Source organism: Dipodomys ordii, unplaced genomic scaffold, assembly GCF_000151885.1.
Source record: "Dipodomys ordii isolate 6190 unplaced genomic scaffold, Dord_2.0 Scaffold66, whole genome shotgun sequence".
NCBI lineage: Eukaryota > Metazoa > Chordata > Mammalia > Rodentia > Heteromyidae > Dipodomys > Dipodomys ordii.
This window is the reverse complement of record NW_012267282.1, coordinates 4,240,336-4,266,536: the sequence shown is the minus strand read 5'-3', so window position 1 is coordinate 4,266,536 and position 26,201 is coordinate 4,240,336. Positions and strand designations below refer to the sequence as shown.

Sequence of the window (26,201 nt, the reverse complement as noted above, 5' to 3'; positions counted from 1 at the left end):
CGGGCGGGAGGGGGGGGGCCTCTCCGGGGTGCCGGGCGGGATACAGAACCCCCTCCGGGGTGCCGGGCTGGCGAGGACGCTGGGGCCCTCGCGCGCCACCCCCCTTCTTGGGGAGCCGGCCCCAGCCTGCCTGCACCCATCCCCAGGGTGAAACTGAACAGCAGGGAGGCGGAGGAGGCCGCGGCGGTGCCTAACCACGACGGGCGACAGAGGAGCAGGGAAGCGCCCGGGCCCGGGCCGCCCAGGGACGGCTGGCAGCGCCGTCCACAGCCGCCCCTGGCGCCCGGGATGCCCCGGAGGAAGACGCCGGCTGCTGCCAGCGAGGACCCAGCAAAGCCGCCTTCCCCTACACGTGCACCTCGCGCAGAGGACGGCAGCCAAGACTTACTTCCCCTCCCGGAGCCATTTCCTGGTGCCTCCTAACTGGAGGAAGGCCCATCAGCTCTTCCCTGCCCCCCCTTCCTCCACCTGCCCCTCCCAAGCGCTGGGCAGCCATACAGTAGAATTATTGTGGGGATTCGATGCTACCAGTAACCAGAAACGAGTATTAAAAAAGCCGGTGCGGGTGGCTCACGCCTGTCATCCTACTCAGGAGGCTGAGATCTGAGGATCGAGGTTCAAAGTGGGCCTAGGCAGGAAAGTCCTTAAGATTCTTATGTCCAATAAACCAGGAAAGTCCTTGAGGCTCTTCTCTCTAATAAACCCACCAGAAAACGGGAAGTGACGCTATGGCTCAAGTGGTAGAGCGCTCGGCTTGATCTGAAGAGCTGAGGGACAGCGCCCAGGCCCCGAGTTCAAGCCCCACAACCAAAAAAAAAAAGCAAAACAAAAAAAAACTAGGACCCTCTCAAGGCCAGTCCCAGTGCTTGTCCCCACTTTTCAGATGAGGAAACTGAGGGTCAGAGGGTATTCCTCATCCTGGTAAACAGCCTGATGATCTGTGGTGCCCACTTATTATCACTTCTTGTCTGCCTGTTTCCCAGTCCTCCCAGGTCTACCTGGCAGACCCCAACTCAAACTGGAACAGCCAAACCTCAACCGTGGACTTGCCCAGAAAGAAGTGATCCAACTCAAACCCCAAGTCCCAAGTTTCAGATCAGCATGCCCTTCCCCTTCATCCCATCCCCCAAAGCACAAGCGGGCAGGAGATGGTTGTAGTCCCAGCAGGGATAGAAACCAACCTTCTCCATTCTGGGGCTACCCAGCAATATTAGTAGGATCTAATTCTACCAGTGTATATATAGTAACAGCTACTTACATGCCAGATCCCATTTTACCCTTCCAACAACTCAAGCCATCCCTATTTTATGGATGGAAACATTGAACCCATGGTTCATAGAGGTCAATAGCCTGAGCAGGGTGTTACCTCCTGCAGTCACACATGGCAGTCTCATTAGTACCTTTCAGTGTTCTTTCCATGACTTTAGACTACAAACTCCTTAGAACTCGTCAGACTTCTAGGAGGTGTATGTTTAGCGCAAGTAAAAGGAAGAGTTTGTCAGGCGCCTATGGCTCATGCCTATAATCCTATCTACTCAGGAGGCTGAGATCTGAGGATCACAGTCCAAAGCCAGCCCAGGCAGGACAGTCTGTGAGACTTACCTTCAATGAACCACCAGAAAACCAGAAGTGGAGCTGTGGCTCAAAGTGGTAGAGTGCTAGCCTTGAGCAGAAAAGCTCAGAGGCAGCACCCACGCTCTGAGTTCAAGCCTTATAACTGATCAAAAAATAAAAAGTTATGGAGGCTGGGCGCTGGTAGCTCACGCCTGTAATCCTAGCTACTCAGGAGGCTGAGATCTGAGGATCGTGGTTCAAAGCCAGCCCGGGCAGGAAAGACCATGAGACTCCTATCTCCAATAAACCACTAGAAAACCAGAAGTGGTAGAGCGCTCACCTTGAGCTGAAGAGCGCAGGGATAGCGCCTACCCAGAGTTCAAGCCCCACGACCAGCCAAAAAAAAAGTTATGGGGCTGGGAATGTGGCTCAGTGGTAGAGTGCTTGCCTCGCATGCATAAGGCCCTGGGTTCAATTCTTCAGCACCACATAAACAGAAAAGGCCAGAAGTGGCGTTGTGGCTCAAGCGGTAGAGCGCTAGCCTTAAGCTCAAGACCTCAGGGACAGTGCCCAGGCTAGAGTTCAAGCCCCTTGACTGACCAAAAAGTAACGAGCTCAGAGGAATGTTCTGGCTTTTGGATTTGAGCAACAGTCACAGGCTGAATGTCTTTGCAAACTTTGTGGAACTTAGCAACTGGATATAAGCTGGCAATAGACCACCCTAAGAATGAGGCTACCTTTACAATACAATTATTTTTTAGGCACACATGCCTCAGCTCTTTGATGACAGAAGCTGTATCTCACACAGCTATAGAACCCAGCAACAACTTTACAACTGTGTAACCTTACATAGATTTGTCCTTTTCAGGAATTCAGCATCCCTTTCTGAACTACAGTGCCACTTCCAGTTTTCTGATGGTTAACAGAAGATAAAGAGTTTCATAGACTTTCCTGCCCAGGCTAGCTTTAAACTGCAATCCTCAGATCTCAGCCTCCTGAGTAGCTAGGATTACAAGCGTGAGCCACTAGTGCCTAGATTCCCCGTCTTTTATTTGTTTTTGTTTTTTTTCCTCCAGTCCTGGGGCTTGGATTCAGGGCCCAGCCACTATCCTTGAGCTTCTTTTTGCTCAAGACTAGCACTCTACCACTTGAGCCACAGCACCACTTCTGGCTTTTTCTGTTTATGTAGTACTAAGGAATAGAACCCAGGGCTTCATGCATGCTAGGCAAGCACTCTACCACTAAGCCACATTCCCAACCCTTCCTTGGTCTTTCTTGAACTGCTCACTCTGAGAAGCCAGTGGCCATGACATGAGGACACTCAAGCAGCCCTGTGGAGAGGTCCATGCAGCAAGGAACTGAGGCTTCCTACCAGCAGCTGTGCTGTGGGCTAGGCTCACAAGCCACTCCTCCAGCCCCAGTCAAGCCTTCAGATGAATGCAATCCAGGCCTAAGTCTTGACATAACCTTTCTTTTGTTTTGTTTTGGATTTCTGGTGCTAGTACTGAGGTTTGAGATAAGAGTCTCACAGACTTTTCTGCCTGGGCTGGCTCTGAACTGCAATCCTCTGATTTCAGCCTCCTCAGTAGCTAGAATTACAGGCATGAACTTGCAGTTTAAACTATTAAAAAAAAAAAAAAAAGGTAGGCACCAGTGGCTCACACCTGTAATCCTAGCTACTCAGGAGGCTGAGTTCTGAGAATCTTGGTTCAAAGCCAGCCTGGGCAGGAAAAGTCCGTGAGACTCTTATCTCATATAAACCACCAGAAAACGGAAGTGGCGCTGTGGCTCAAGTGGTAGAGCACTCACCTTGAGCTGAAGAGCGGAGGGACAGCACCCAGGCCTAGAGTTCAAGCATTACAACTGACCAAAAAAAAAGAGCTATTCCATTTTAAAGTAACAATTATGGAGCAATAATACTGGCATATAATGGTCACTGTTTATAGACAGGCAAAAGAAATTTGCAAAGACATTTCTTCATCATCAAGCATTTCTTCAGGGTAGAGAGGCAGGAGAACAAGGCAGTGGCAGAAACGCAGGGTGACATCAGGACTCAGTCAGCCATGCCTATAATTCTCTCTTGTTTCTTTGAGATATTCAACACTAAGCTACATTATGCCCAGGTTTGCTTGCCCGTTCCTTCTCCTACCACAATGTACATTTGGTGAGAAAGAAGACTTAGTTTTTAAAATTCATTATAGTCTAAGGACTCTTGTGCTATAAGATAATTAACATAGGGGCTGGGAAGGTGGCTCAGTGGTAGAGTGCTTGCCTTGCATGCATGAGGCCCTGGGTTCAATTCCCCAGCACCACATAAGCAAAAAGAAAAAAAGCCAGAAGTGGCACTGTGGCTCAAGTGGTAGAGCGCTAGCCTTGAGCTGAAGAGCTGAGGGACAGCGCCCAGGCCCAGAGTTCAGGCCCCATGACCGGACCCAAAAAAAAAAGATAATTAACATATATAATCTATGTAATTTTTTTTGATTGGTCATGAGGCTTGAATTCAGTGCCTGGGCACTGTCCCTGAGCCCTTCAGCTCAAGGCTAGAGCTCTACCACTTGAGCCATAGTGCCACTTCCGGTTTTCCAGGCTGGCTTTGAACTGTGATCCTCAGATTTCACCCTCCTGAGTAGTTAGGATTACAGGCATGAGCCACCAGCGACTGGTTCTTTGTAAATTTTTTGTCTCCCATGTAGTCACAACTACCCCCTATACACCAGCCACCCTCCCCCCCTCTTTCTCTCTCTTCTTTTTCTTTTTGTCAGTCATAGGACTTGAACTCAGGGTCTGGGTGCTGTCCCTGAGCTTTTTCACTCAAAGCAGGCACCCTACCACTTTGTGCCACAGTGCCACTGTCAACCTTCCCTTAAATAGCTCAAGCAAAAACCATTAAAATTCTTAAACCTCTGACTACCACCAAACAACATAAACCCTGGTGCCAGGGAGACATCAGTGGTGTCTGTCACCATTTCCCGTTCCATTCAGGAGAGCCGTCATCTGTCTCTGCACTGTAGGTGCCTCCAGCAAGGAAGCTGTGCAATTTCTAGAAACAATGTCATTTAATTAAATTCCACAGAACTATTCCACCATCCCAGAGGACTTCATCGTGGCAGGATTTTTTTTCTTTTTTTACCTTGATTATGAACATTTGAAAGGCATTCTTTTCTGCTGAACAATTGGACTTTCCAAGGTGACATCTTCCTTCCTAATGAGGCACACGTCCTATATCAATTCCTCACAACCACCGACAGAGTTAATTTGTAAATCTACTTGCCAGCGAATGGACTGAAGATATGTGGGCCTAGAAAACAGTGTATGAACCCTGTTTGGGATATGAGAGGGGATCTTAAACATATTGAAAGAGCTTACTATTTAAAAGAATCGTGGTTGGGAATGTGGCTTAAGGGTAGAGTGCTTGCCTAGCATGTACAAAGCCTTGGGTTCGATTCCTCAGTACCACTTAAACAAAAAAGACCAGAACTGGTGCTGTGGCTCAAGTGGTAGAGTGCTAGCTTTGAGCAAAAAAGCTCAAGGACAATACCCAGTCTCTGAGTTCAAGTCCCAAGATTGGCCAAAAAAAAAAGAATCTCAGAAGTGGGTGCTGTTGGCTCACACCTGTAAATCACAGCTATTCAAGAGGCTGAGGCCTGAGGATCCCGGTTCACAGTCAATCCAGGCAGTAAAGGCCATGAGATTCTTATCTCCAATTAACCACCAGAAAATCAGAAGTGGTGCTTTGGCTCAAAGTGAAAAAGCAAAAAAAGCTCAGGAATAGTGCCCAAACCAAGTTCAAGCACCACCACCACCACAACAACAACAAAAAAGAAGAATCTCAGAAGATACTGCAGGCAAGACAGACTTTAACTGATACATACATCACTCAGTGCTATCTTCTTCCAAAAAATATGTTCAGGTGTCTTCCCTTCTTTTTCCTGCTCCCTCTTTATCTAGTCTAGGCAGTGGCCTATTTCAACCTGCTTGGTCCTACACCCTCCAATCCACATTGTAGGAAGATTTTGTACCATGTAAACCTAAAGGCATCCCTCCCTGCTTAAAATCTCCAGAGGGAACCAGATGTGATGGAATACTCCTGCGGTTGGCTGGTCCCAGCTCAGGAAAAGGAGGATCACAGTCTGAAGCCTGCCTAGACAAAGTTAATGCAAGACTGTATCTGAAATACAAATGAGCAAAAGGTCGCGGAGCCTGACTCAAGTGGCAGAACACTTGAGTGTGTAAGGTCTTGATAAAATATGGGGAGAAAGCAGGGCGCCGGTGGCTCACGCCTGTAATCCTAGCTACTCAGGAGGCTGAGATCTGAGAATCATGGTTCAAAGCCAGCCCCGGTAGGAAAGTCTGTGAGACTCTGATATAAACCACTAGAAAACTGGAAGTGGTACTGTAGCTCAAGTGGTAGAGCGCTCACCTTGAGCTGAAGAGTGCAGGGACAGTGCCCAAGCCCAGAGTTCAAGCCCCACGACCGACCAAAAATAAGTAAATATAAATAAATATATATATATATATATGTGTGTGTGTGTGTATGGGGAATATGGGGAGAGGTTTCCAATTGTTCTCAGGGAAAATTGGGGCATTCTAAGGGAAAATTGGGGCATTCTAAAGGCAAACTGGGGCATTGGGCCTACACTGTGCCTAATGCCCACTACCAGTCAAGGTTGCTTGCCCATGTGTCCCTAGTAACCAGCACTAGTCAGATTCCTTCACTGCTGTGAAGGAATGACTTCAGGAGCCATCAGTGGATGGATCAGTCCATGAGAACCATAATCTGAACCCTAAGTCCATTCTCACAGCTATCCCCTCACCCACTTCCCTTCCTCCATCACTCCCTACAGCTCCCCCATCTCCTGTGTTGTCTAAAGCCCAGGTGAAATGTCTCCTCCAAGAAGCTCTCCTGATGACAAGAACCCAAAAGCATTGCTCCTACACTTGCTCCCTGCCCAAGACTCTTTCCCTTCTCTGATCACTACAGCCTGCACCATGAGGCACTATTATCCATAGGGTGGGGGTTTTAGTCTTGTTCATCTCTCTTTCCTCCCCAGTGTCCTACATTAAACCTAGGGCCTCCCACATACAAGATAAGCGTTCTACCACTTCAGTTACAAACCACAGCCCTTTTGCTTCTATGTTGTTTATAAGGTCAGTAGTTTTGCCTAGGCTGGCCACCAACTCATGATCCCCTGCATCTGATTCCTAAGTAGCTGGCATTACAGGTGGGCACCACAACACCTGGTTTTATCTCTTTACTTCCCCATCCCAGGTACTTTGTACATTTTTCTTTGATCCAGTCAGAGTAGAATAGCCCAGTCTCTGCCCTTTTTTTTTTTTTTTGGTCAGTTTGGGGCTTGAACTCTGGGCCTGGGCGCTGTCCCTCAGCTTTTCAGCTCAAGGCTAGTGCTCTACCACTTGGGCCACAGCACCACGTCCAGCTTTTTCTGCTTATGTGGTGCTGAGCAATCGAACCCAGGGCCTCATGCATGCGAGGCAAGCACTCTACCACTGAGCCACCTTCCTAGCCCCAGTCTCTGCCTTTGATACAGCCGAGATCCAATGGATGCATGGATCTTCAGCTTGGAGAGGACAAAATCTATGACATAACAAGAGAAAGAGAGGGAGAGAGAATGAGAATAATCCATGAGAAGCCCAGGGCCTGAGGACTGGCCTTTCTTACAAAGCTTGGCACGCAGTAGGCATTCAATATGCACAGAATGGAGGGCCAAGGGAGTGAAAAGTTCACAGCAAGCACGTCCTGGGGGCACTGCTGGAAGCAGCGCCGAGCACAGAGGCTAATGGATCCAGGCTGCCAGTGCCAACTCTTCCAGATACTAGCCCCGCCAGCATCTCCTTCCCCTTTTAGATGGCTGGAGCCCCTAACACGAGCTCCTCCTCTTAAGGGCCCATTATTTAACCCCCTGAGCTGGAGGAGGCCCATTGCTGCACCTACCCTGGTTCAACAATCAGGCTCAGGATGTACTCATTGGGCTGCATGTACACAGATAGCTGTGTACCCTTACCCTCCCAGCCCTGTCAATCTTCTGCCTGGAGACCACCATCTAAGACACTTCTGCTGACTAAGGTGACCCTGAGATTTGTTTGGAAAAGGTTCCTGTGAATCACAGGTCTTAGGCCTGGACACCAGACCCCTTCTTTTTTTTTTTTTCTTTTTTTGGGTCCGGTCGTGGGGCCTGAACTCTGGGCCTGGGCACTGTCCCTCAGCTCTTCAGCTCAAGGCTAGCGCTCTAACACTTGAACCACAGTGCCACTTCTGGCTTTTTTCTTTTTGCTAACGTGGTCCTGGGGAATGGAACCCAAGGCTTCATGCATGCAAGGCAAGCGCTCTACCACTGAGCCACCTTCCCAACCCACCAGACCCCTTCTTATCTTTGCCAAAAAATGTACATCAAGCCAGGCAATCCTAACTACTCAGGAGGCTGAGATCTGAAGATCATGGTTTGAAGCCAGCCCAGGTAGGAAAGTCCAAGAGACTCTTATCTCCAAATTAATCACAGAAAAATCCAGGAGTGGTACTGTGGCTCAAGTGGTAGAGTTCTAGCCTTGAGCAAAAGGAGCTTAGGGACAGTGCTCAAGACCAGGACTGGCAAAAGAATACATAAAATACACACACACACACAATATATATATATACACACACACACACACGCACACATAATGTACTGTGAGACCCTCTCCTGGAACACATGAAGGGGAGGAAATAGACCACTGTGTGTGAGTAAATACACACTAACACTGACCTCCCCATAAACACATAATATACACAGGAAGGCACGCAGAGGTGCCTCCTTCCCTATTCTTCCTCAGATCACCACTCCAGGAGCTAAGGGATGGAGGGTCTGGTCCAGTGCAGGACTGTATCCTGCCCTCCAGGAAGTAAGATGACAGGCTGTCCACATGAAGGATCCCATCCTCCCCTCCCACCTTGGAAGCAGCAGTGCTGAGTCCTTCAGCCCTGAAGGGGGTCAGGCACGGAGGAGCACCAAGCCCTCATGGATCAGGACTAGGACTGCCCACCCGCACTGCCAGCCCAGCCATCTTACTTCTTCACTTTGGGGTACTTCATCTCGGCAATGGCATTCGTTGCTTCTGTCTGCTTCTCCTTCAGGTGCTGTGGCCACATGTTGTCGACCCAGTCTACCAGATCCACCTGAAAGCCAGGCCACGTTAGTGCTCCCCTGTCTGCACCCAGACACAGTCAGAAGCACATCAGCCTTTCTGCTCCAGGCCCCTGAATGCTCTGGACTGATTTCCTCACCACTTCACCCCTTCCTGCAGCTTCAGCGTGCCTCGGAGCCAAAACCCTGTTCCCAACACTCCCTCTAAACCCTTCAGGCAATGAGCCTTGGTCTCACCCATTCCAGCGATTCTATCTCAAAAGACATGCTAGTCTGGAGCCAGGCAGCAGGGGAGGCAGGCTGGGTGGCAAGAGGGGTGTGGAGCTGGGACTTACCACAGTGGGACGCTTGACCAGGTGCTCCAGCTTGGTGTGGCTGAACTCCAGGCTGATGACATTGTAGAGCTTATCCCGCTGCGCCTCAGGCGTCTCGTAGTATCGCACAAACTGGGACATGCTCATCTCTGTGCCCTTCTGGGTGTTCACGTCCATCACGTCCACCAGTCGCCGGCTCCCTGGAGGCATGAGGCACATGCTGGTCACCCCTCAGGGCTCCCTATCGAGACTAGGAGCCTCCTTACTCTCTGTACTTCTCCTTCACATCTGCCAATATGACCTCAGTGCCTTCCCAAGTGTGAATCTTCAGCCTTCCTTTCCCACTCGTGCTCTACACTGCTCCAGAACTGACCATGAACACACCTCTCTCCCTGGCCCCTAAACCTTCAGTAGCTCACTATTGCTTTAAAAAAGAAAAAAAAAAAAACTCTTAACAAGGAACTCAGGGCTTTTCTATGTATTCAATACTAGGGCAGTATTTATCTCTGCAGGCTTTAGAAGTCTCCCTGCTTCCCTCCATGAAGCCAGCAAAGTTATTTGGTTTCTCTGACTTCACCTATAAAGGGTAGCCAAAGGAAAGAGAGTAAGTGCTGCCTATGGCTTACCCTTGTAATACCAGCTAGTCAGGAAGCTGAGATCTGAGGATCAGTTTGAAGCCAGCCTGGGCAGGAAAATCCAAGAGATTTTTTTTAAGGGAATCTTAATCCTTTTTGCATTCATTCTATTCGCTTGTCTGTGGAATTCAACTTGTTATCAATGCTTCCACCAATGAATGAGCCTAGGAGCAGTGTTCTGAGAGGGGAGAAACAGACACAAAGGAGGCTGCCAATTCCCAGAGATTTCTTCAGGAAGTTGGCACCTCTTGGGTATCTCTCAGAATGAGCATTACAATTGCAGCAAGAAACTGATCACATGGTCTGGAGGCCCTAACTCTCCATGAACTCAGTGACAAATACACAGTCCATTGAAACTTAGGAATAACAACAGAAAATAGGTGACCTCTTATTCACAGCTACCTCAATAGGTTTTTGGTACATTTACCACTGGTCAGCAAATGACAGCCCCAGGACCATCCACACCACTGTGTGCTCCTGTGTAGCCCACAAACTAAGAATGGATTGTACAGGAAATCAAAATAAATTTCGTGATATGCAAGTCAGGTGACACTCCCTTGATCTACATGGAAAGCTCACCTGGCCACATACCCGTTTCCCTATCACCTAGGGCCAACCGCCTGCTACTGTGACAGAACCCGGTAGTTGCAACAGAGAGCACATGGCCGTCAAAGCCTGAAATGTTTACTCCGCCCCCTTCTGAGAAAGCATGCTGACCCTTGCCCTCAACAAAGCTCTTGTTGAACTTGGATACTGACCTGGGCTAGCAGTTTCATCCCATTGCCTATTTCATGCCAGCTCAGGGAACAGAACCTGCCTGTAGCAGACCTGCAGCCTGTATTTATTGAGTAAACTGCCTTTCACACAGTAGGAAGAGGACTAAGTCTTTAGGACCTAGATGTCCTAATTCAAGATCTGCTTTTCCCAGTAATCCTGGAAGCCAGGTAGGAAGGTCTCCACCAATGAGGAAAGCAAGCACTGGGCCCTATGTGACTGGCTCAAGTTCCCTGGATTATCTTTCCACCAATGACAATTAGCACTTACTGAGCTCATCAGCAGGCACAGACTCTACTCAGGCATTCTGGTCACCCATACGATGGGTGAGAAACTGATCTCAGATAACCACTTGGCCAACACGCCCTGTGAATTAACTGCAGGGCTAAGGTTTGAAGCTAATTCAGTTGACTGCCACAGGCCAGGCTCCTAAGTCAACCCTGGAATACTGTATTCTCAGATCACAGGCGCTAGGGTTGAACACAACTTGAGCCTTCAGCAGCCTCAGCTCTCAGGGGCCTACTCCCCCGCCCCTCTCAGATCATGGGCAGAAGACCCAAGGGAAAACAGCCGTGTTTACACAGATCCACCAGGGGGCATCCCTGGCCTTTGCTGGAAACTGTGGATGTGATCTCGACAGTGCACGTCCTTCCTTAACCAGGGGACTGGGAACAAGTGAGCTCCTCTTGAGCATCTGGGAGAAACTATTAGTGCCCTCTCCCTCTCTGGCCAGATTCCGACTTCTCCCCACCTCTTTGCCCCTAACCCAAGTTCAAAGCCAAGTTAGGGAGGTAGGAAATAGATAGTGTCCTAAAATATCCATCTCCCAAGTTAGGTGCAGGTGGCTCACACTTGTAATACCAATTAGTCTAGAGGCTGAGATCTGAGGATCCCAGTTCAAAGCTAGCCTGGGCAGTAAAGTCCATGAGACACTTATCTCTAATTAAGCACCGAAAAAGCTGGAAGTGGTGCTGTTGTTCACATGGTAGAGCACTAAGCCTTAAGCCAAAAAGTTCAGGGATAACACCCAGGTCTTGAATTCAAGCCCTAGGACTGGCACAGAAAAAAAAATCTCTCTATTCCCAGAGGCTCCTGCAAGTTAGCTCTGCAGGCCAAGCTGGGCTGCCTCTACTAGCACCATGCAGTAATTACAAGTCACAGGTTCATATCCCAGCAGGGCTTCAGCCGGTGCCTTGGGCCTTAGCATATGTGAACATCGGTTTCCTCTGCTGTAACAGAGGGCAAAAACAAGAGCCTAGGGATGGTTGTGAGACTTAAATGAGTTAATGCACAGAACATTGGCTATGTGTCTGCTAGAAGGAAATGTTATCTAGTCAACCCAGTTCATTTATAACTACAACAGTTTGAGGGACTCCCTTAAGATACCCAAACCCAAGAATGCTCATGTCCCTTATACAAAAAGACAGTTTGCAGCCGGGCGCTGGTGGCTCACGCCTGTAATCCTAGCTACTCAGGAGGCTGAGATCTATGAGGATTGCGGTTCAAAGCCAGCCTGGGCAGGAAAGACCGTGAGACTCCTGTCTCCAATAAAACACCAGAAAACCGGAAGTGGAGCCGTAGCTCAAGTGGTAGAGCGCTGCTTGAGCTGGAGAGCTGAGGGACAGCACCCAGGCCCAGAGTTCAAGCCCCACAACCGACAAAAAAAAAAAGACAGTTTGCAAAGAACACAGGCAATTAAATGAATTAACTCATATACTTATAATACCTAATGGAAATGCAACATAAACATGCTGATATATTGTATTCTTTAGGGAATACTAGCAAAAGAAAAAAGATGGTACATATTCATTCCACACACATTGCTTATTCAGATATGATCAACTCATGATGGGTTGAAGCTCTGGATGTGGGGTCTTACTACACTAGCAGGGAAAGTCGGGTGGTAGGACGTTTATGCAACTGTCTGACATCAAAGCCAGCTAACTCTGTGCCTGCCAATCCTATTAGACTGACCAGTTTGGATTCTAACACATAATCAGAATACCTAACGAGGGCAAGGTTTTTACGGGGAGTACTCAAAATGTTCTAAAGTTAGTGGTGGTAATGGCTCTGAAACTGTAAATATACTTTTAAAAAAGTGAACCATATCATTTAGTTGGGGTATATGCCATGTGTATTATAGCTAAATAAAAGTCTTGTTTTAGAGGTAGCAGGGTTGGGGGCGGGGTCAGCCCTAGTCTGCCTTACCCAGCAACTGCTGACAGGCTTGCTCAAGGCAATTTCTAAGCTAGGCACAGGTCACTCATGCCTATAAATCCCATCTGAGGAGGCTAGGAGCTGAGGATCTCTATTTGAAGCCAACCCAGGCAGACAAATTTGAGAGATTATTTGAGAAATAACTAAAGCAAAAAGAGTTGGGGTGTAGCTCCAGTAGTAGAGAACCTGCCTAATAAGCAGAAGACACTAAATTCAAACCCTAAAACAATCAATAAACAAATAACAGGCTTGGTGCAGAGGGCTTTAATTAGCATGCATGAAGCCCTGGGTTCAATTCCTCAGTACCACATAAACAGAAAAAGCCAGAAGCAGGCTGTGACTCATGTGGTAGATCTCTAGCCTTGAGCAAAAGAAGCTCAAGGACAATGCCCAGGCCCTGAGTTCAAGCCTCAGGACTGGCATGCATAAACAAATAAATAAATAAATAAGGGGCTGAGAAGGTGGCTCAGTGGTGGAGTGCTTGCTTCCCATGCACGAGGCCCTGGGTTTGATTCCTCGCCACCAAATAAACAGAAAAAGCCGGGAGTTGCCCTGTGGCTCAAATGGTACAGCACTAGCCTTGAGCTTAAGAGCTGAGGGACAGCACCCAGGCCCAGAGTTCAAGCCCCACGACCAACAAAAATAAAGAAGTTAATTAAAAAATATAACAACTGGTTTAAGAGTAAGGGTGCAAGCTTCTCTTTTCCTCCTCGGCTCCCTCTATACTAGACCTTGAACTCAGGCCTCTCCCTCACACAGCTGGCACTCTTTTATTTGAGGTAGAGTTCTACTTCCAACTTTTTGCTAATTAATTGGAGATAAAGTTTCCTCAGATTTGTCTGCCTAGACTGGCTTTACATTGCCTCCTGAGTAGCTAGTATTACAGACATGAGCCACCAGTTCCTAGTCCTCTATTCCAATCTGCTAAGGAATTTTATTTCCACTCTAAAAGTGTTTGGGAGTGGAATAACATGGCCCTAAAAGATATGTTCAGGCCCTAACCAGTGATACTTGTGAGAACTTACTTGGACTGGGTCTTTGCAGATACAGAGGATCCAAAGCCAGTGTGTGACATCCATGCACATGTATAGGCTGAGAATGGAGTGATGTAGCCACAAGCCAAGGAATGCTAGGAATTGTAGCTACCAGAAGCTGCAGGAGGCAGGAAGGGTGCCCTCTGGGCTATCCCCTGCTGATAACTTGCTCAGGCTCCATAAATAGCAAAAATAACAGGAAAGGACTGTTCTTAAAACTAACTGGTCACAAGGACACTTATTTAAATTAGCTATAGAGGTCACCTTGTAGCTACACAAAGAGAAAACTGTTATCCTGGGTGACATACCATTTCATCCTCATTAGGTACTGCTGTTGGTCCTTTTATTTCTTGTCTTTAGTCCTTACCATTCTAGTAAACACTAATAAGTCTGGTCTGATTGCTCATTCCTTTAACCCAAGAGTCTAGAATGGAGCCTTCCTGCCTCCTGCAGCTTCTGCAGCAAATGGCCACAAGTAGATCACCCCATCAACCAACCAGAAACTTTACTTGTACACAAGAGAAACAGGCAGATTCAAATAGCACTGTGTGTGTGTGTGTGTGTGTCAGAGAGAGAGAGAGAGAGAGCATGTGAGAGTACTGGCCAGTTCTGGGGCTTGAACTCAGGGCCTGGACTACAGTTCTGGGGCTTGAACTCAAGGCCTGGGCTAGTAGCTAGGATTATAGTTTTTATCCACCAGTACCCAGCTCTGCTGGGTGTTTTTCCAGGTTGGGGGTTTATCTTTCTGGTCACTAGACAGGGTTATACCTACTCTACTCAAAGGCCTCTGGTCATTTCTTCAGTTTACCTTCCAGTGGAAACACTCGGTTTCCAGTGGCTCACACCTGTAATCCTAGCTACTCAGGAGGCTGTGATCTGAGGATGGCAGTTCAAAGCCAGCCCAGGCAAAAAAAAAAGTCCGTAAGACTCTTATCTCCAATTAACTACTCAAAAAAGCCTGAAGTGACACTGTGTCTCAAGTAGTAGAGAACTAGCCTTGGGCACATAGAGGCTCAGGGACAATGCCCAGGCACTGAGTTCAAGCCCCAGGACCAGCAAAAAAAAAAAAAAAAGCTAAGGGATAGCACCTAGGCCCTGAGTTCAAGCCTTAGTGCCTACTAAGAAAGGGAGGGAGGGAGATAAAAGGAGGGAGGGAGATAACTGTTCCTAGTAGCCCTGAGCAATCAGGAGCCCCACCCTGGGACCATGTGACTGGACACATAAGGATGGACACCATATCCTTTATTTTTGGGGGGTCCAGTCATGGGACCTGAACTCTGGGCCTGCGCGCTGTCCCTCAGCTCTTCAACCCAAGGCTAGCACTCTACCACTTGAGCCACAGTGCCACTTCTGGCTTTTTGCTTATGTGGTGCTGAGGAATCGAACCCAGGGCCTCACACATGCAAGGCAAGCGCTCTACCACTGAGCCACCTTCCCAGCCCCAGGCACCATATTCTTTATAAGTGATAACCATGTTTACTTTGGGGGTAATAACCAGGCCTCTCATCTCCTCCTTGTGACCCTAGGGCTCCTGTGCTCTCTTACTGCCCTCGGTTCCTTCACTTTCTAAAGTGACAAAGGCTACTGGGAACCAAACCGGGAATACTCCCAGGGCCAGGACCCCAGCTGACCCCACGTCAGTCGGCCCCACCTTCTGATGAAAGGGAAGTCAGAATGGAGATGGACTTAACTAGGCCTCATTCCTTCCTGAGCCCTGGAAAGGGCTGTGTGGAACAGCTGGGACCAAAGAGAAGGTGGAAAAGGCCAAGTGACAGAATGCACAGCCAGAGATTGAGACATTTGGTTCTAAGAATAGCTTCCTTGGTGTGCTGGGAACTCTGTCCAGCTTCCCAGGTGTGGGAGCCACAGGCCACTGGAAGGGGCAGAATGGGAATGAAGGGAAGACAAGAAGTCAGTTCTGCTGGCACAGGGGTTCCATGGATCCTCCAAGAAAACAAATGCACCAGTAACCTGCTGATAGAGCCCTACTAGGATGTAGCTCCCAAAGGGCAGGAGGAACTGTAGGCAAGAAGGCACAGGGCCTAGGAAGCAAGACAAGGCAAGGAGAGATAACTGTTGACTCTAGAGTCTGATGTGTGGTAAGGGATAGCTCTGAACCCAACAGCAGATACAGGAAAGATTCTTCTTTTTCTTTGCCGGTTGTGGGGCCTGATCTCTAGGCCTGGACGCTGTCCTTCAGCTCTTCAGCTCTTCAGCTCAAGGCGAGCATTCTCCCACTTGAGCCACAGCACCACTTCTGGCTTATTCTGCTTATCTGGTGCTGAGGAATCAAACCCAGGGCCTTCATGCATGCAAGGCAAGCACTCTACCACTGAGCCACCTTTCCCAGCCCCTTGTGAGACTCTTTTCTTCCAATTAACCACCAGAAAACTATAAGTGGATCTGTGGCTCAAATGGTTGAGTACTAGCCTTGAGCAAAAGCAGCTCAGGGACAGTGCCCAGGCCCTGAGTTCAAGCCCTACATCTGACAAAGTAAAAACTGAGGAAGATTTTTTTTTTTAATTTGGTGATAGATTCTAGAAATTCTGAAAGAAGTGAATGTCAGAGAAGAAGGGAACAGGCTATTCCAGAAAGGGAGGAGATGGGACATCACAACCTTTAAATCAACTCTGTGAAGCCAGGTACTAGTGGCTCATTCTTGTAATCCTCAGGAGGCTGAGACCTAGCAGATCTCAATTTGAAGCCAGCCTGGGCAGAAAAGTCTGAGAGTCCATCTCCAAAATAGCCATCAAAAAGCTGAGCTGGAACCGGGCGTCGGTGGCTCATGCCTGTAATCCTAGCTACTCAGGAGGCTGAGATCTGAGGATTGCAGCTCTGCTCGGACAGAAAAGCCCATGAGACTTATCTCCAGTAAACCACCAGAAAGACAGAAGTGGCACTGTGGTTCAAGTGGTTGAGTGGAAGAGCTGAGGGACAGCGCCCAGGCCCAGAGTTCAAGCCCCAAGACCGACCAAAAAGAAAAAAAAAAAGTCTCACAAACTTTCCTGGCCAGGAAGGCTTCAAACCATGATCCTCAGATCTCAGCCTCCCGAGTAGCCAAGATTACAGGTGTGAGCCACCCGTATCCCACTAAAATCTTCCTCTAGAGCCAGCCAGATCCTTTCAGTCTGTCAGTACTATTTCCTGGGAATCGATGAACTCCTTTCTCCTCCAAGTATATATTTGCACACTTTTGTACCAATTATTCTGACTCATCTGACACCATGCTGGCAGCTGCCTCATCCTCTGCACACCACTAAGGTGGCATTTTAAAACACTGGAATCTGGTCACTACCACCTCACACCTACCCGCATGGCCACCATCAAAAACACAGACAATAACAATTGTTGGCAAGGATGAGGAAAAATCCAAGCCTACATCCAGAGCTGATGGGAGTGTAAAAGAGCTTTGAGAATCAGACTGCTAGATCCTCCTGAAGTCAAACACACCATACACTGTGGTTTAAGTGAAGCCCCCTTAAATTCATGTGCTGGGACCTTAAATCCTCACTGTGGCAGTGTTGGGACAGAGAGTCTATTAGTAGGTTTTTGGACCAGGAATATGGACCCCCTCCTGAACAGATTAATGCCTTTCTCCAGAGCCTGGATTAGTGACAATGATAGCAGGCTGCTTATTAGGCAAGCTGTTACTATACTAGTGCTCCGCCTCTTCCACATGCCAGCTTGTCCCTCCTCTTTCTGCCATGAGTTGGAGCAGTACATAGTCTCACCAGAAGCTGAGCAGATGCCAACACCTTCCTGCATTTCCCAGTCTCTAAAACCAAGGACTAAAATAAACCTCTTTTCTTTGGAAATTAGTCTCAGGTAAGCTGTTATAGTAACAGCAAACAGATTAAGATGCCAGATGACACAGCAATTCCACTCCTCAATAATTTGCAGCCCCAAGGGAAATGGAAATACATGCTCACATTGTAACCCATGTGTGAACACTCACTGCACTGCTCAGGACAGAAAAAAAACAGACACATCCATTTAGTGGATGAATGGAAAAACAAAATCTGAGCTATCCATACAATGGTCTCTTAGTAAGACATTCTGGATTGGAGGTGTAGCTCAGTGGTAGAGCAACTACTTAATCTGCAGAAGGTCCTAGATTTAATTCCCAACACCACCACAACCACAAACAAGAACCACCAAGCATGAAGCCAGGCACCAAATGCCTCACACCTATCATCTTAGCTACTCAGGAGGCTGGGATCTGCAAAGCCAGCCCATGCAGGAAAAGTTCTCCAATTAACCAGCAAAAAGCCCAAAGTGGAGCTATGACTCAAGTGACAGAGCACTACTAGCTTTGAGCTAGCACCCAGGCTGAGGTCAAGCCACAGGACCGGCATAAAAAAAATTTTAAAAAAAGATTCATGTTACATGGATGAACCTTGAAAATGTTATGTGAGTACAGGAAACCAATCCGAGAAGGTCCAATAATATTTCATTACAGACTGGGAAGGTGGCTCAGTGGTAGAGCACTTGCCTTGCATGCCTGAGGCCCTGGGTTCCATTCCTCAGCACCACATAAGCAAAAAAGAAAAAAGCCGGAAGTGGCGCTGTGGTTCAAGTGGTAGAGCGCTAGCCTTGAGCTGAAGAGCTGAGGGACAGCGCCCAGGCCCAGAGTTCAGGCCCCACGACTGGACCCAAAAAAAAAAAAAAAATTTCATTACACCTATAAACAATGTCCAGAATAGGCCAATCATAGAGGAAAAGAATCAAAAGTAGCAGGTTAGTGGTTATGAAGGGAAACGGGGAAAGAACTGGGAAGGTTTATTTCTGAGGTGACAGAAGTCTGCAAATAATAATGACGGTTGTACGTATGACTATTATAAAAACCATGGACTTGTCACTTGATAAAGTTATAATTGGTGAACTTCATGGTTAGGGAATTCTAATTCAATTTTCAAAATGTGTGAAACCTCTTGAAGAAATAATCAAGTTGCATGGCTGCCCCATGTACTCTACTTTTTTATCTCCCCACTGACCTTCCATCATATAGAGTCAATGCCAAATTCTCTCTCTAAGACGCCAGGGCCTAATTGGCCATTCAGCCCATAGCCTCTTAACAGTTCTACCACTTTTCCTCACCCAGTTCTTTCACACACCAAGCTCTTCTTCTCCTTCTGGCTATTGCTAATCTCTTAGCCTAGAATATTCTTATCTTTTTTTTTTTTTTTGTCAGTCATGTGGCTTGAACTCTGGGCCTGGATAGAGGTTTTTGTTTTTGTTTTGTTGTTGTTGTTCGTGGATATTGAACTCTGGCCTTGGGCACTGTCCCTCAGCTCTTCAGCTCAAGGCTAGCGCTCTACCACTTGAGCCACAGTGCCACTTCCGATTTTTCCTGCTTTTGTGGTGCTGAGGAATCGAACCCAGGGTCTCATGTGTACAAGGCAAGCACTCTACCACTGAGCCACCTTCCCAGCCCCAGAATATTCTAGAATGTGTAACCTATAGGTGAATTTCCTTCAAATGCCACCTCAGTCGGCTCCTAAGAGGCCCTCCCAATCACTATGCCTAAAATACATTCTCAGCATGGCTCATCCGTTACTCTGATTTATTTCCTCAAAGCCCTTCTAAAAGATTTATGATTGGCTTCTTTTTATTCAGTGGTAATGATGTTTGAACTCAGGTTCTTGCACTTGCTAAGCAAGTGCTCTCTCATTTTAAGTCATGCTCTGGCCCTTGAGTGTACTCTTTCTTTCTTTCTTTTTTGGTTAGTCATGGGGTTTGAATTCTGGGCCTGGGTGCTGTCCCTCAGTTCTTCAGCTCAAGGCTAATGCTCTACCACTTGAGCCACAGGGCCACTTTTTGGTAGTTTATATAAGAGTCTCTCGGACTTTTCTGCCTGGGCTGGCTTTGAATCTTGATCCTCAGATCTCAGCCTCCTGAGTAGCTAGGGTTACAGGTGTGAGCCACTGGCACCCGGCTACCTTTTCCTTTTGTTATTTTTCTTCAGGTACTAGAGCTCAAACTCAGGGCCTGGGTGCTGTCCCTGAGCTTTTGTGCTTGAGCCATAGCTCCACTTCTGAAATCTCTCAGATCTGTCTTTGACTCTGATCCTATCTCAGCTTCCCACAAAGCTCAGATGACAGGCTGGAGCCACCAGCTTCCCGCCGCCTGTTTACTTCTTGATTGCCTGTTGCTCCAAAAGAGGGCCAGGACCTTCTGTGACATAGTTCACAGTCTACCATATAGGCAAGAAGTGATTTTCCACAAAGAATGGAATTATTTCAACTTCCTAGAAGATCTGAAATGCCATCTGCTACCTTGCGGACAGTCATCAGCCGTGCTGCGTAGTAACTTGGGGAGTTTACAGGCAGTGCTCAGCACTGAGTGACAAGCCTCAACCCTGGGTCTGTGGAGAACTCTGAGGAAGGAGGAAGAATGATCCTTCCTCTGGAAAGCATAAAAGTCTTTTAGGGGTTACCAAGTACCCAGCGTTTACCCAGCAACCCACAAACAAACACCAAGGAGAGATCAAAGATTGTGTGTTGCTGACGCCCAAGCTGCAGGCTAGGTCCAAATCTGCCTCATAAAACTGTAGCAGCAAACGCCCTCTGATAGGGCTACTCAGGACTTTTGCAATCTGACCTGTTCTCCAGAAGAGACGGTTACAGCTCACACCTGCCCGGGCTCCTCCCATGGAAACTTGCTTTCCCAGGAAGTTTAAAGAATAAATGGGCAGGTGCGGAAGACCTCCTCTGACCTTCCTCCTGCTCCCTGCCTCAGCATACCTTTGAGCCACGTGCACAGCAAGCAACTTACCCACTAGGAGTTTCACATCTCGGACTGTAAAATCAGGGTCAGGCATCCTGGGGGTACAGAAGCACAAATCATCTGGTGAGAAGCCAGAAGCAACAGAGCTAGCTCTACTTTCCACCCAAGGGAAAGGCATTTTTCCAAGAGGGAATCCTTGCTCTCAGTATGAAATTGGCATCCTAAGGGAAGTCACTGTAGAACAAAGAGTCTCCTCCTTACTGCAAGTGGTAAACCCAACCTGAACCTCCACAGAGCTCAAAACATCCACCATCCACCCCTTCTGCAGGAAGGGGGATGTCAAAGGCCAAACACTTGCTTTTTTTGTTCAGGGTGGACAGCCCTGTCTTGTCTCCTCCCTGCAGAAAATAACCTCCAGAGTTGTATGGAAAGGGGGAAGAACCCTTTAAGTTCAGAGGGGGTCAGGGATGAACTTACTCAAGGGACAATGGTGGCTCACACCTGTAATCCTAGTTACTCAGGAGAGTGAGATCTGTGAAGATCACAGTTTGAAGCCATCCAGGGCAGAAAAGTCTGTGAGACACTTATCTCCAATAAACTATTCAGAAAAAGCTGGACATGGCACTGTGGTGGAGTGCTTGCCTTGAGCAAAAAGCAGCTCAGGGACAGAGCTTATTTCCCGAGTTTAAACCCCAGGACTGGCAAAAAAAAAAAAAAAAAGCCACCTGTTTACTATTCCCAAGAATTTGACATTGCCTATGTAGACAACAGAATTAGTTAATGAAGATGCTGAAGGTTTCAGTCCCACTCTTAAGAATTGGACTCTTGAGCAAGTCTGGCAGCAGATGCTAGAGAGGTAGGCAATGTAGGAAGACACTGTAAACCTCTTCCCATACTGCTGCCCATGGGACAGAACCTGTTCTTCCAGCTTGCTCCCATCTCTTCTCCAACCTGCAGTGTGGACAGATATCAGCAGAATATAAGGCAGACACAGAGGCAGGTGGACAAAGGGGAGAGCTGGCATTGAAGGAAAGCACCTTTCCACAGAAAACGCCCCACTTCCCACAGCCTGGGAGTCTTCGTGGTTTGAGGAGGAGGGAGGAAAGAGGTACAATTCTTAGCATGCTGGATGGAATCGGCAGACTAGGGCAAAAAGCCATCCACTACCTAAACAGCTTGTGTTGCCTTTCTTAAATTCCTTAAAAAAAAAAAAAAATCTTCGGAGAGTGTTTCTCCTTGCTCAGGTCTTGAACAAGGAATTGCTGTGCTCAGATCATAGAAAAAGATCCCACTCAGAGATGAGTAGTGAGAAGAGGAGGGGAGAGACCCATCTAAAACTATATCCATCATTAGGGAATAGGACAAGGGAAGAAGTGATTAGTTTCAGCAACTTACTTAATTCCTAGTCCATCCTTTTCTCGAAATACCAGGGGAACCCTGAGAGCTTCTCTCTGTACGTACTCATAGTTGAAATCTGTTTGGACAATTGAATTAAAGCAAGTTGGTTAAGTTATTCAGGAGCAAACGTACCAGGATCCATCAGAGGGAAAGATGATAAAAGAAAGAGTGGGGCGCTTCGCTGGAGGCAGGCACTCACTGCATGGCAAAGGCTGCCTTAAAATGACAGGGAAGCCATGCCCTCCACCAGCTCCTCTGCCTACTCAGTCATTCTCTGCATTACCCCACGGGTCCAAACTTGTCAATGAACAGCACAAGACCATCCGTCAAGGACCCAGGAGGAGACTTAAAAGAGCCTCACACTGAAAGAGCTCTGGCTATTGCTCAGGAAGAGGGACAGACAATCACATCGGAGGCCAAGCTCAGACAGTAAAGGGACTGCAAAACTGAAGCATGCCACCTGGGAGGATCTGAGGCCCGAGAGAGGAGGCTGGGAGGAGGGCTCTCATTGTAGCTGAGCATCAGTGAAAATCTTATTGTAATATCCTGCATGGTGAAAGGGAGGGGGAGAAAGCTGGTTTCCCTGGAAACTGTGTATTTGGTGCCAAAATAACTAGGGAACTGGGCACAGCTTTGTTGTCTTCTAGTGAAATTCTGCTAGAGCCATCACAATTCTTGCTTCAACTGGAGAATGGAGAGGGATACTCTCCAGGTGGACTAGGCAAATGGGGCATAGGAAGATCCGAAGGAAAACTCACAGCGCAGATGTCCACCTGAGCTTTGTCTGGGATGGTCCCCCAAATCCTTATCCTAAGTCCTGGGGAATGAAGGAGGCCTTAGACTCATTTTTTTCCCCTTCCTCAATCCCCAAACCAGGGTAGGTCTGACCCAACCTGCATGCCTCCACAGAGTAGAGGGAGGTTGGGATAAACGTTTGTGTCCCTCAAATTCTCAGGTGACTAAAGCAACTCACTGGAGACAGAAGTGTTCCAGGACACCTGAAGCTTGGGCCCAGGAAACAGTTCACCAGGGCAGCCTTGGGTGGGGGGTGGGGGGGGCAAGAAGTGGGGGAGGAGGAAGAGAAGGGGGGAGGAAGGGGAGGAGGAGGAGGAGGAAGAGGAGGAGGAGGAGGCCAAGACAACTGGCTCAGAGGAGAGAAAGAACAAAAACCCCGAGCCTGGAAAGCCCTGACCTCAGGGGCTCAGATCCCCAGGGGCTCCCAGTGAATGGGGATTCCTCAAGGATTTAAAGAGAAGTTTAGGAAGCTTCTATTTTGAATCCAGGCTAAGGGCTCCCCCTGTTTCTCAGCTTCTCCCTCGAGTTTTGGGGCATCTGAATTAAGTAATGAAACCCTAAGGAGCCAGGACAGCAGATGGAAGGATGCCCTTCAGAGCTCCCAGGCTGGTCACCTTCCCAGCCACACACCCCTCTCCCCTGGCCCCACCTCCCACTGCAACTTCCTCAAATGAGCCAGAGAAAAACCTCTGAGAGCCTGGGCTGGGGATTCCTGACAAATGACCAGGAAGAGTTTGTATATTGTTTTTATTGTTTTCTCATAGGCTCTGCCAAATGAGGGAAGAAAAGAGAAGAATTAAAATCCCATTTTCTCGGAAGGAATGTAAATGCAGTTAGGTCTGGCACTAGGCTCTTGGCCTGGAAGAAATTTCTTCCTCCCTCCCCCTTCTCACCCACCCCACCAGAGCCCAGTGCCCCAGGAGGCATGGAGCACAAAAGAGAAACTTCAAAAATGCAAAGCCTGGGGGACAGTCTCTTCGGGCTAACCCAGGGCCCCAGGCACTCAACCAGAACCCAGAGGGGGGAGGCCTGAGGGGGAAGGGGTTTCCAAGAAGGGGGTGGGGAACCACAAAATAGAAACTGAGTGATTGCAAGGAAATGCCAACTCAGGAGGGAACAAATGAACTTCCCCACCTCCAGAGAAGACCGGAGTAGGCAGGAGCAGCTCCAACCTCAACCCCACAGGCCGCGTTTGGCCCCAGTCTGGAGGCTACGGTGGTTCAGTACTCCCTCAGCCCCCAAAAGGGGCATCTCCTCCACCTCTGGAATACACCCCCAAACTACCCTCTTAATAGGAGGACCCCAGGAAAAACTCATGCCTTTTAGGTCCGAAGCTGAAGGGCTCTCCAAAACCTGGGGCGTCCCCATGTCTGCCCTACATAGGAAAGGCCCACAAAAGATAGCGCTCTCAGGGTCTCAGGACTGCAAACACTTCCCCAAAGAGGAACCCCAAATCTTCCAACTGCCAGGGTTAGGCACGTCAGCCTTATGCCCGAGGGGGAGTCACCCCATAATCTCGACTTCCTTACACGCAAACTTCCAAGGCTACCCCTACAAAAAACTCAGGCTTAGTGGCATTTTTAGGCCAAGCCACTCACATCCCACCTGATCTCGGCTCCAGCCCCACAGAGCCGACGAAGCATCAAGAGCCTCTACAAAGCCCAGGCATAGAGGTGCTGTGCAAGACCAACAACCCAAAAGGCGGCCCTCATCACCGGGTTCCCAGCTAGCAGGACCCCGGAGGATAGAGGTTTGGAAGGCTTCAAGTTGGGGACGTCACCCCACCGTCCCAGGGACTCCCGAAGCCCCAGCACAGCCCCACGGCTACACTTCTAGCAGCCCGGGGAACGCGACCGGCTGGGGAGGGGAAGGCGCCGCGCTCAGCCCTCCCTCCGTCCCACCGTCCATCCCCAGGTCCCTCTCAGTCCACCAGCCCCGTGGCACTGCCCACCTCGGGGCTGGTGGTGGGCGCAGGCCGGGCCTAGGCCCGCGCCCGGCCCCTTTCCCGCCTGCCCTCCTCCTTCGCCACCCCACCCCACCCCCCCCAGTGCTCAGCCTCGTTTCGTCACCGGATCCCCTGGAATGGGGGACGCGGGCGCGAAATACGAACCCAGCCACAGGCAGCTCCCTCCCCACGTGCGCGCGGCCGGCCCGCGGCGCGCAGGGCGGCCCGGGGAGGGGGCGCCTCACCTTTGCCCTCCATGGCGTGCACGAAGTCCCCCTGGTACAGCTGGCTGCGGAGCTTCTCCTCCAGGCTGAAGCCACGGACGCTGACAATCTCCTCCACGTCCGACAAGTCTTCGTTCTCGTCGTATCTCTGGCGGTCAATCGGACGCTGCGGGGATCCAACCAGAGAGTCCGGGACGTTACTGGGGGTCGCCGCTCACCCCGGCCCAGCACGAACAGGTGCAGGAGCCGTGCGCCCCCGGCACCCCACCACTGCGGCCTGAGCAACTTTGCGCCGATGCCCAGGATGCCGAAAAGCAGGGAAAGGCAAGGGGCCCGGCGCCCCCGGCCGGGCTGCGCCCCGCACGAGGCATTCCCCCTCCGGCGTCCTCGGAGGCGGTGGGAGCGACACTTGGGGGGCTCGCGCCCGCCCCCGCCCCGGCCGGGAGCCTGGGTGTGCCACCGCGAGGGCAGCTCCGGCCACGGGCTGCCGGGGCAGATGTAGGCCCCGGAGGAGCCGCGGCGGCGCCGGGCTCGGCGGTTACGGCAGCGCCGGGAAGCCGGAACCCGGGGCCGGCGGCACTGCTGAGGCTGGAGCCGCCCTCGAGCTACCGGGGAAGCTGGGAAAATGGAAGGGCGCGAGACCCCAGCAGCCCCCGCCGAGCGGCCGCCAGCGCGAGAAAAGGAGGTGAGAGGGGGAGGCTGGGGAGGGGGGGAGGCAGCCGGCCCGCCACAAAGCTACCACCCCAGACCCCGGAACGCACCAGCAGCTGCCTCATCTCCCACGAGCGCGCGCACACTCACTTCCGAAGGAGACCCGCACCGCCGCCCCCCCCCGCATCCCCTGCTCCTTCCTCCGCCGCCCAGCGACCCGGCCCCGCAGCCCCCCGGGCTCCCAGCGAACCCCGAGCCCGCTCGGCCCCCCTGCACGCCTTTCCGCGCTACCACCTCCCACTTAAGTGTCGGAGACCCTGCGCCTCACAAGGGACTGGAGGAGTGAGCTGCTTGCTTCCTTTTGCATGCAATTTATTTTTTTTCCGGTCCTCTTGCAAAATACAGAAAAAGGAAAGAAAAGGCAGCAAGAAAAAAAGAAGAAGAAAAAAAAAGAACATCTACCATATACCACATACAGACTGGGGGGGGGGGGAGCTACACACCAATCTTCTTCCAGAGTCTTTCTCTGCCTCCATTTTTTTAGGAGAGTTCACCAATTAATTGTCAACACTCCTGCCCCCGGCATTTTGGCGGAGGGGGGGGAGGAGGGAAGACCAAAGAAAACAAACCGAAAATAAATAAATAAAGCCCGCCACGGCCGAGGTCTACAAAGTTTTGCACCAACACTTGGGCAGATCCGTTTGCAAAGTCCTAGGAAACCATTTTCGGCGGTGGGGGGAGGCGCCGACGTCATAATCCCCGGAACGTAAACATTGTTGCCGACCGCGGCCGGGG

At 49.6% G+C, this 26,201-nt stretch overlaps 1 protein-coding gene across 3 annotated transcripts in view; it reads right to left on the bottom strand.

The window, feature by feature from the left end:
• Kdm2b (lysine (K)-specific demethylase 2B) overlaps nucleotides 1–25,207 on the bottom strand; it is an 89,403-nt gene extending 64,196 nt beyond the window's left edge. For all 3 annotated transcript variants that reach the window (XM_013023150.1, XM_013023151.1, XM_013023152.1), the window contains exons 1-5: nucleotides 24,777–25,207; nucleotides 21,789–21,867; nucleotides 20,442–20,488; nucleotides 9,029–9,207; nucleotides 8,619–8,725 (exon numbers count right to left, since the gene is read on the bottom strand). In XM_013023150.1, the coding sequence (XP_012878604.1) occupies nucleotides 8,619–8,725; nucleotides 9,029–9,207; nucleotides 20,442–20,488; nucleotides 21,789–21,867; nucleotides 24,777–24,789 (425 nt within the window). In that variant the 5' untranslated portion in view covers nucleotides 24,790–25,207. The remainder of the gene's footprint in view (nucleotides 1–8,618; nucleotides 8,726–9,028; nucleotides 9,208–20,441; nucleotides 20,489–21,788; nucleotides 21,868–24,776) is intronic.
• Nucleotides 25,208–26,201: the final 994 nt, after the last annotated feature.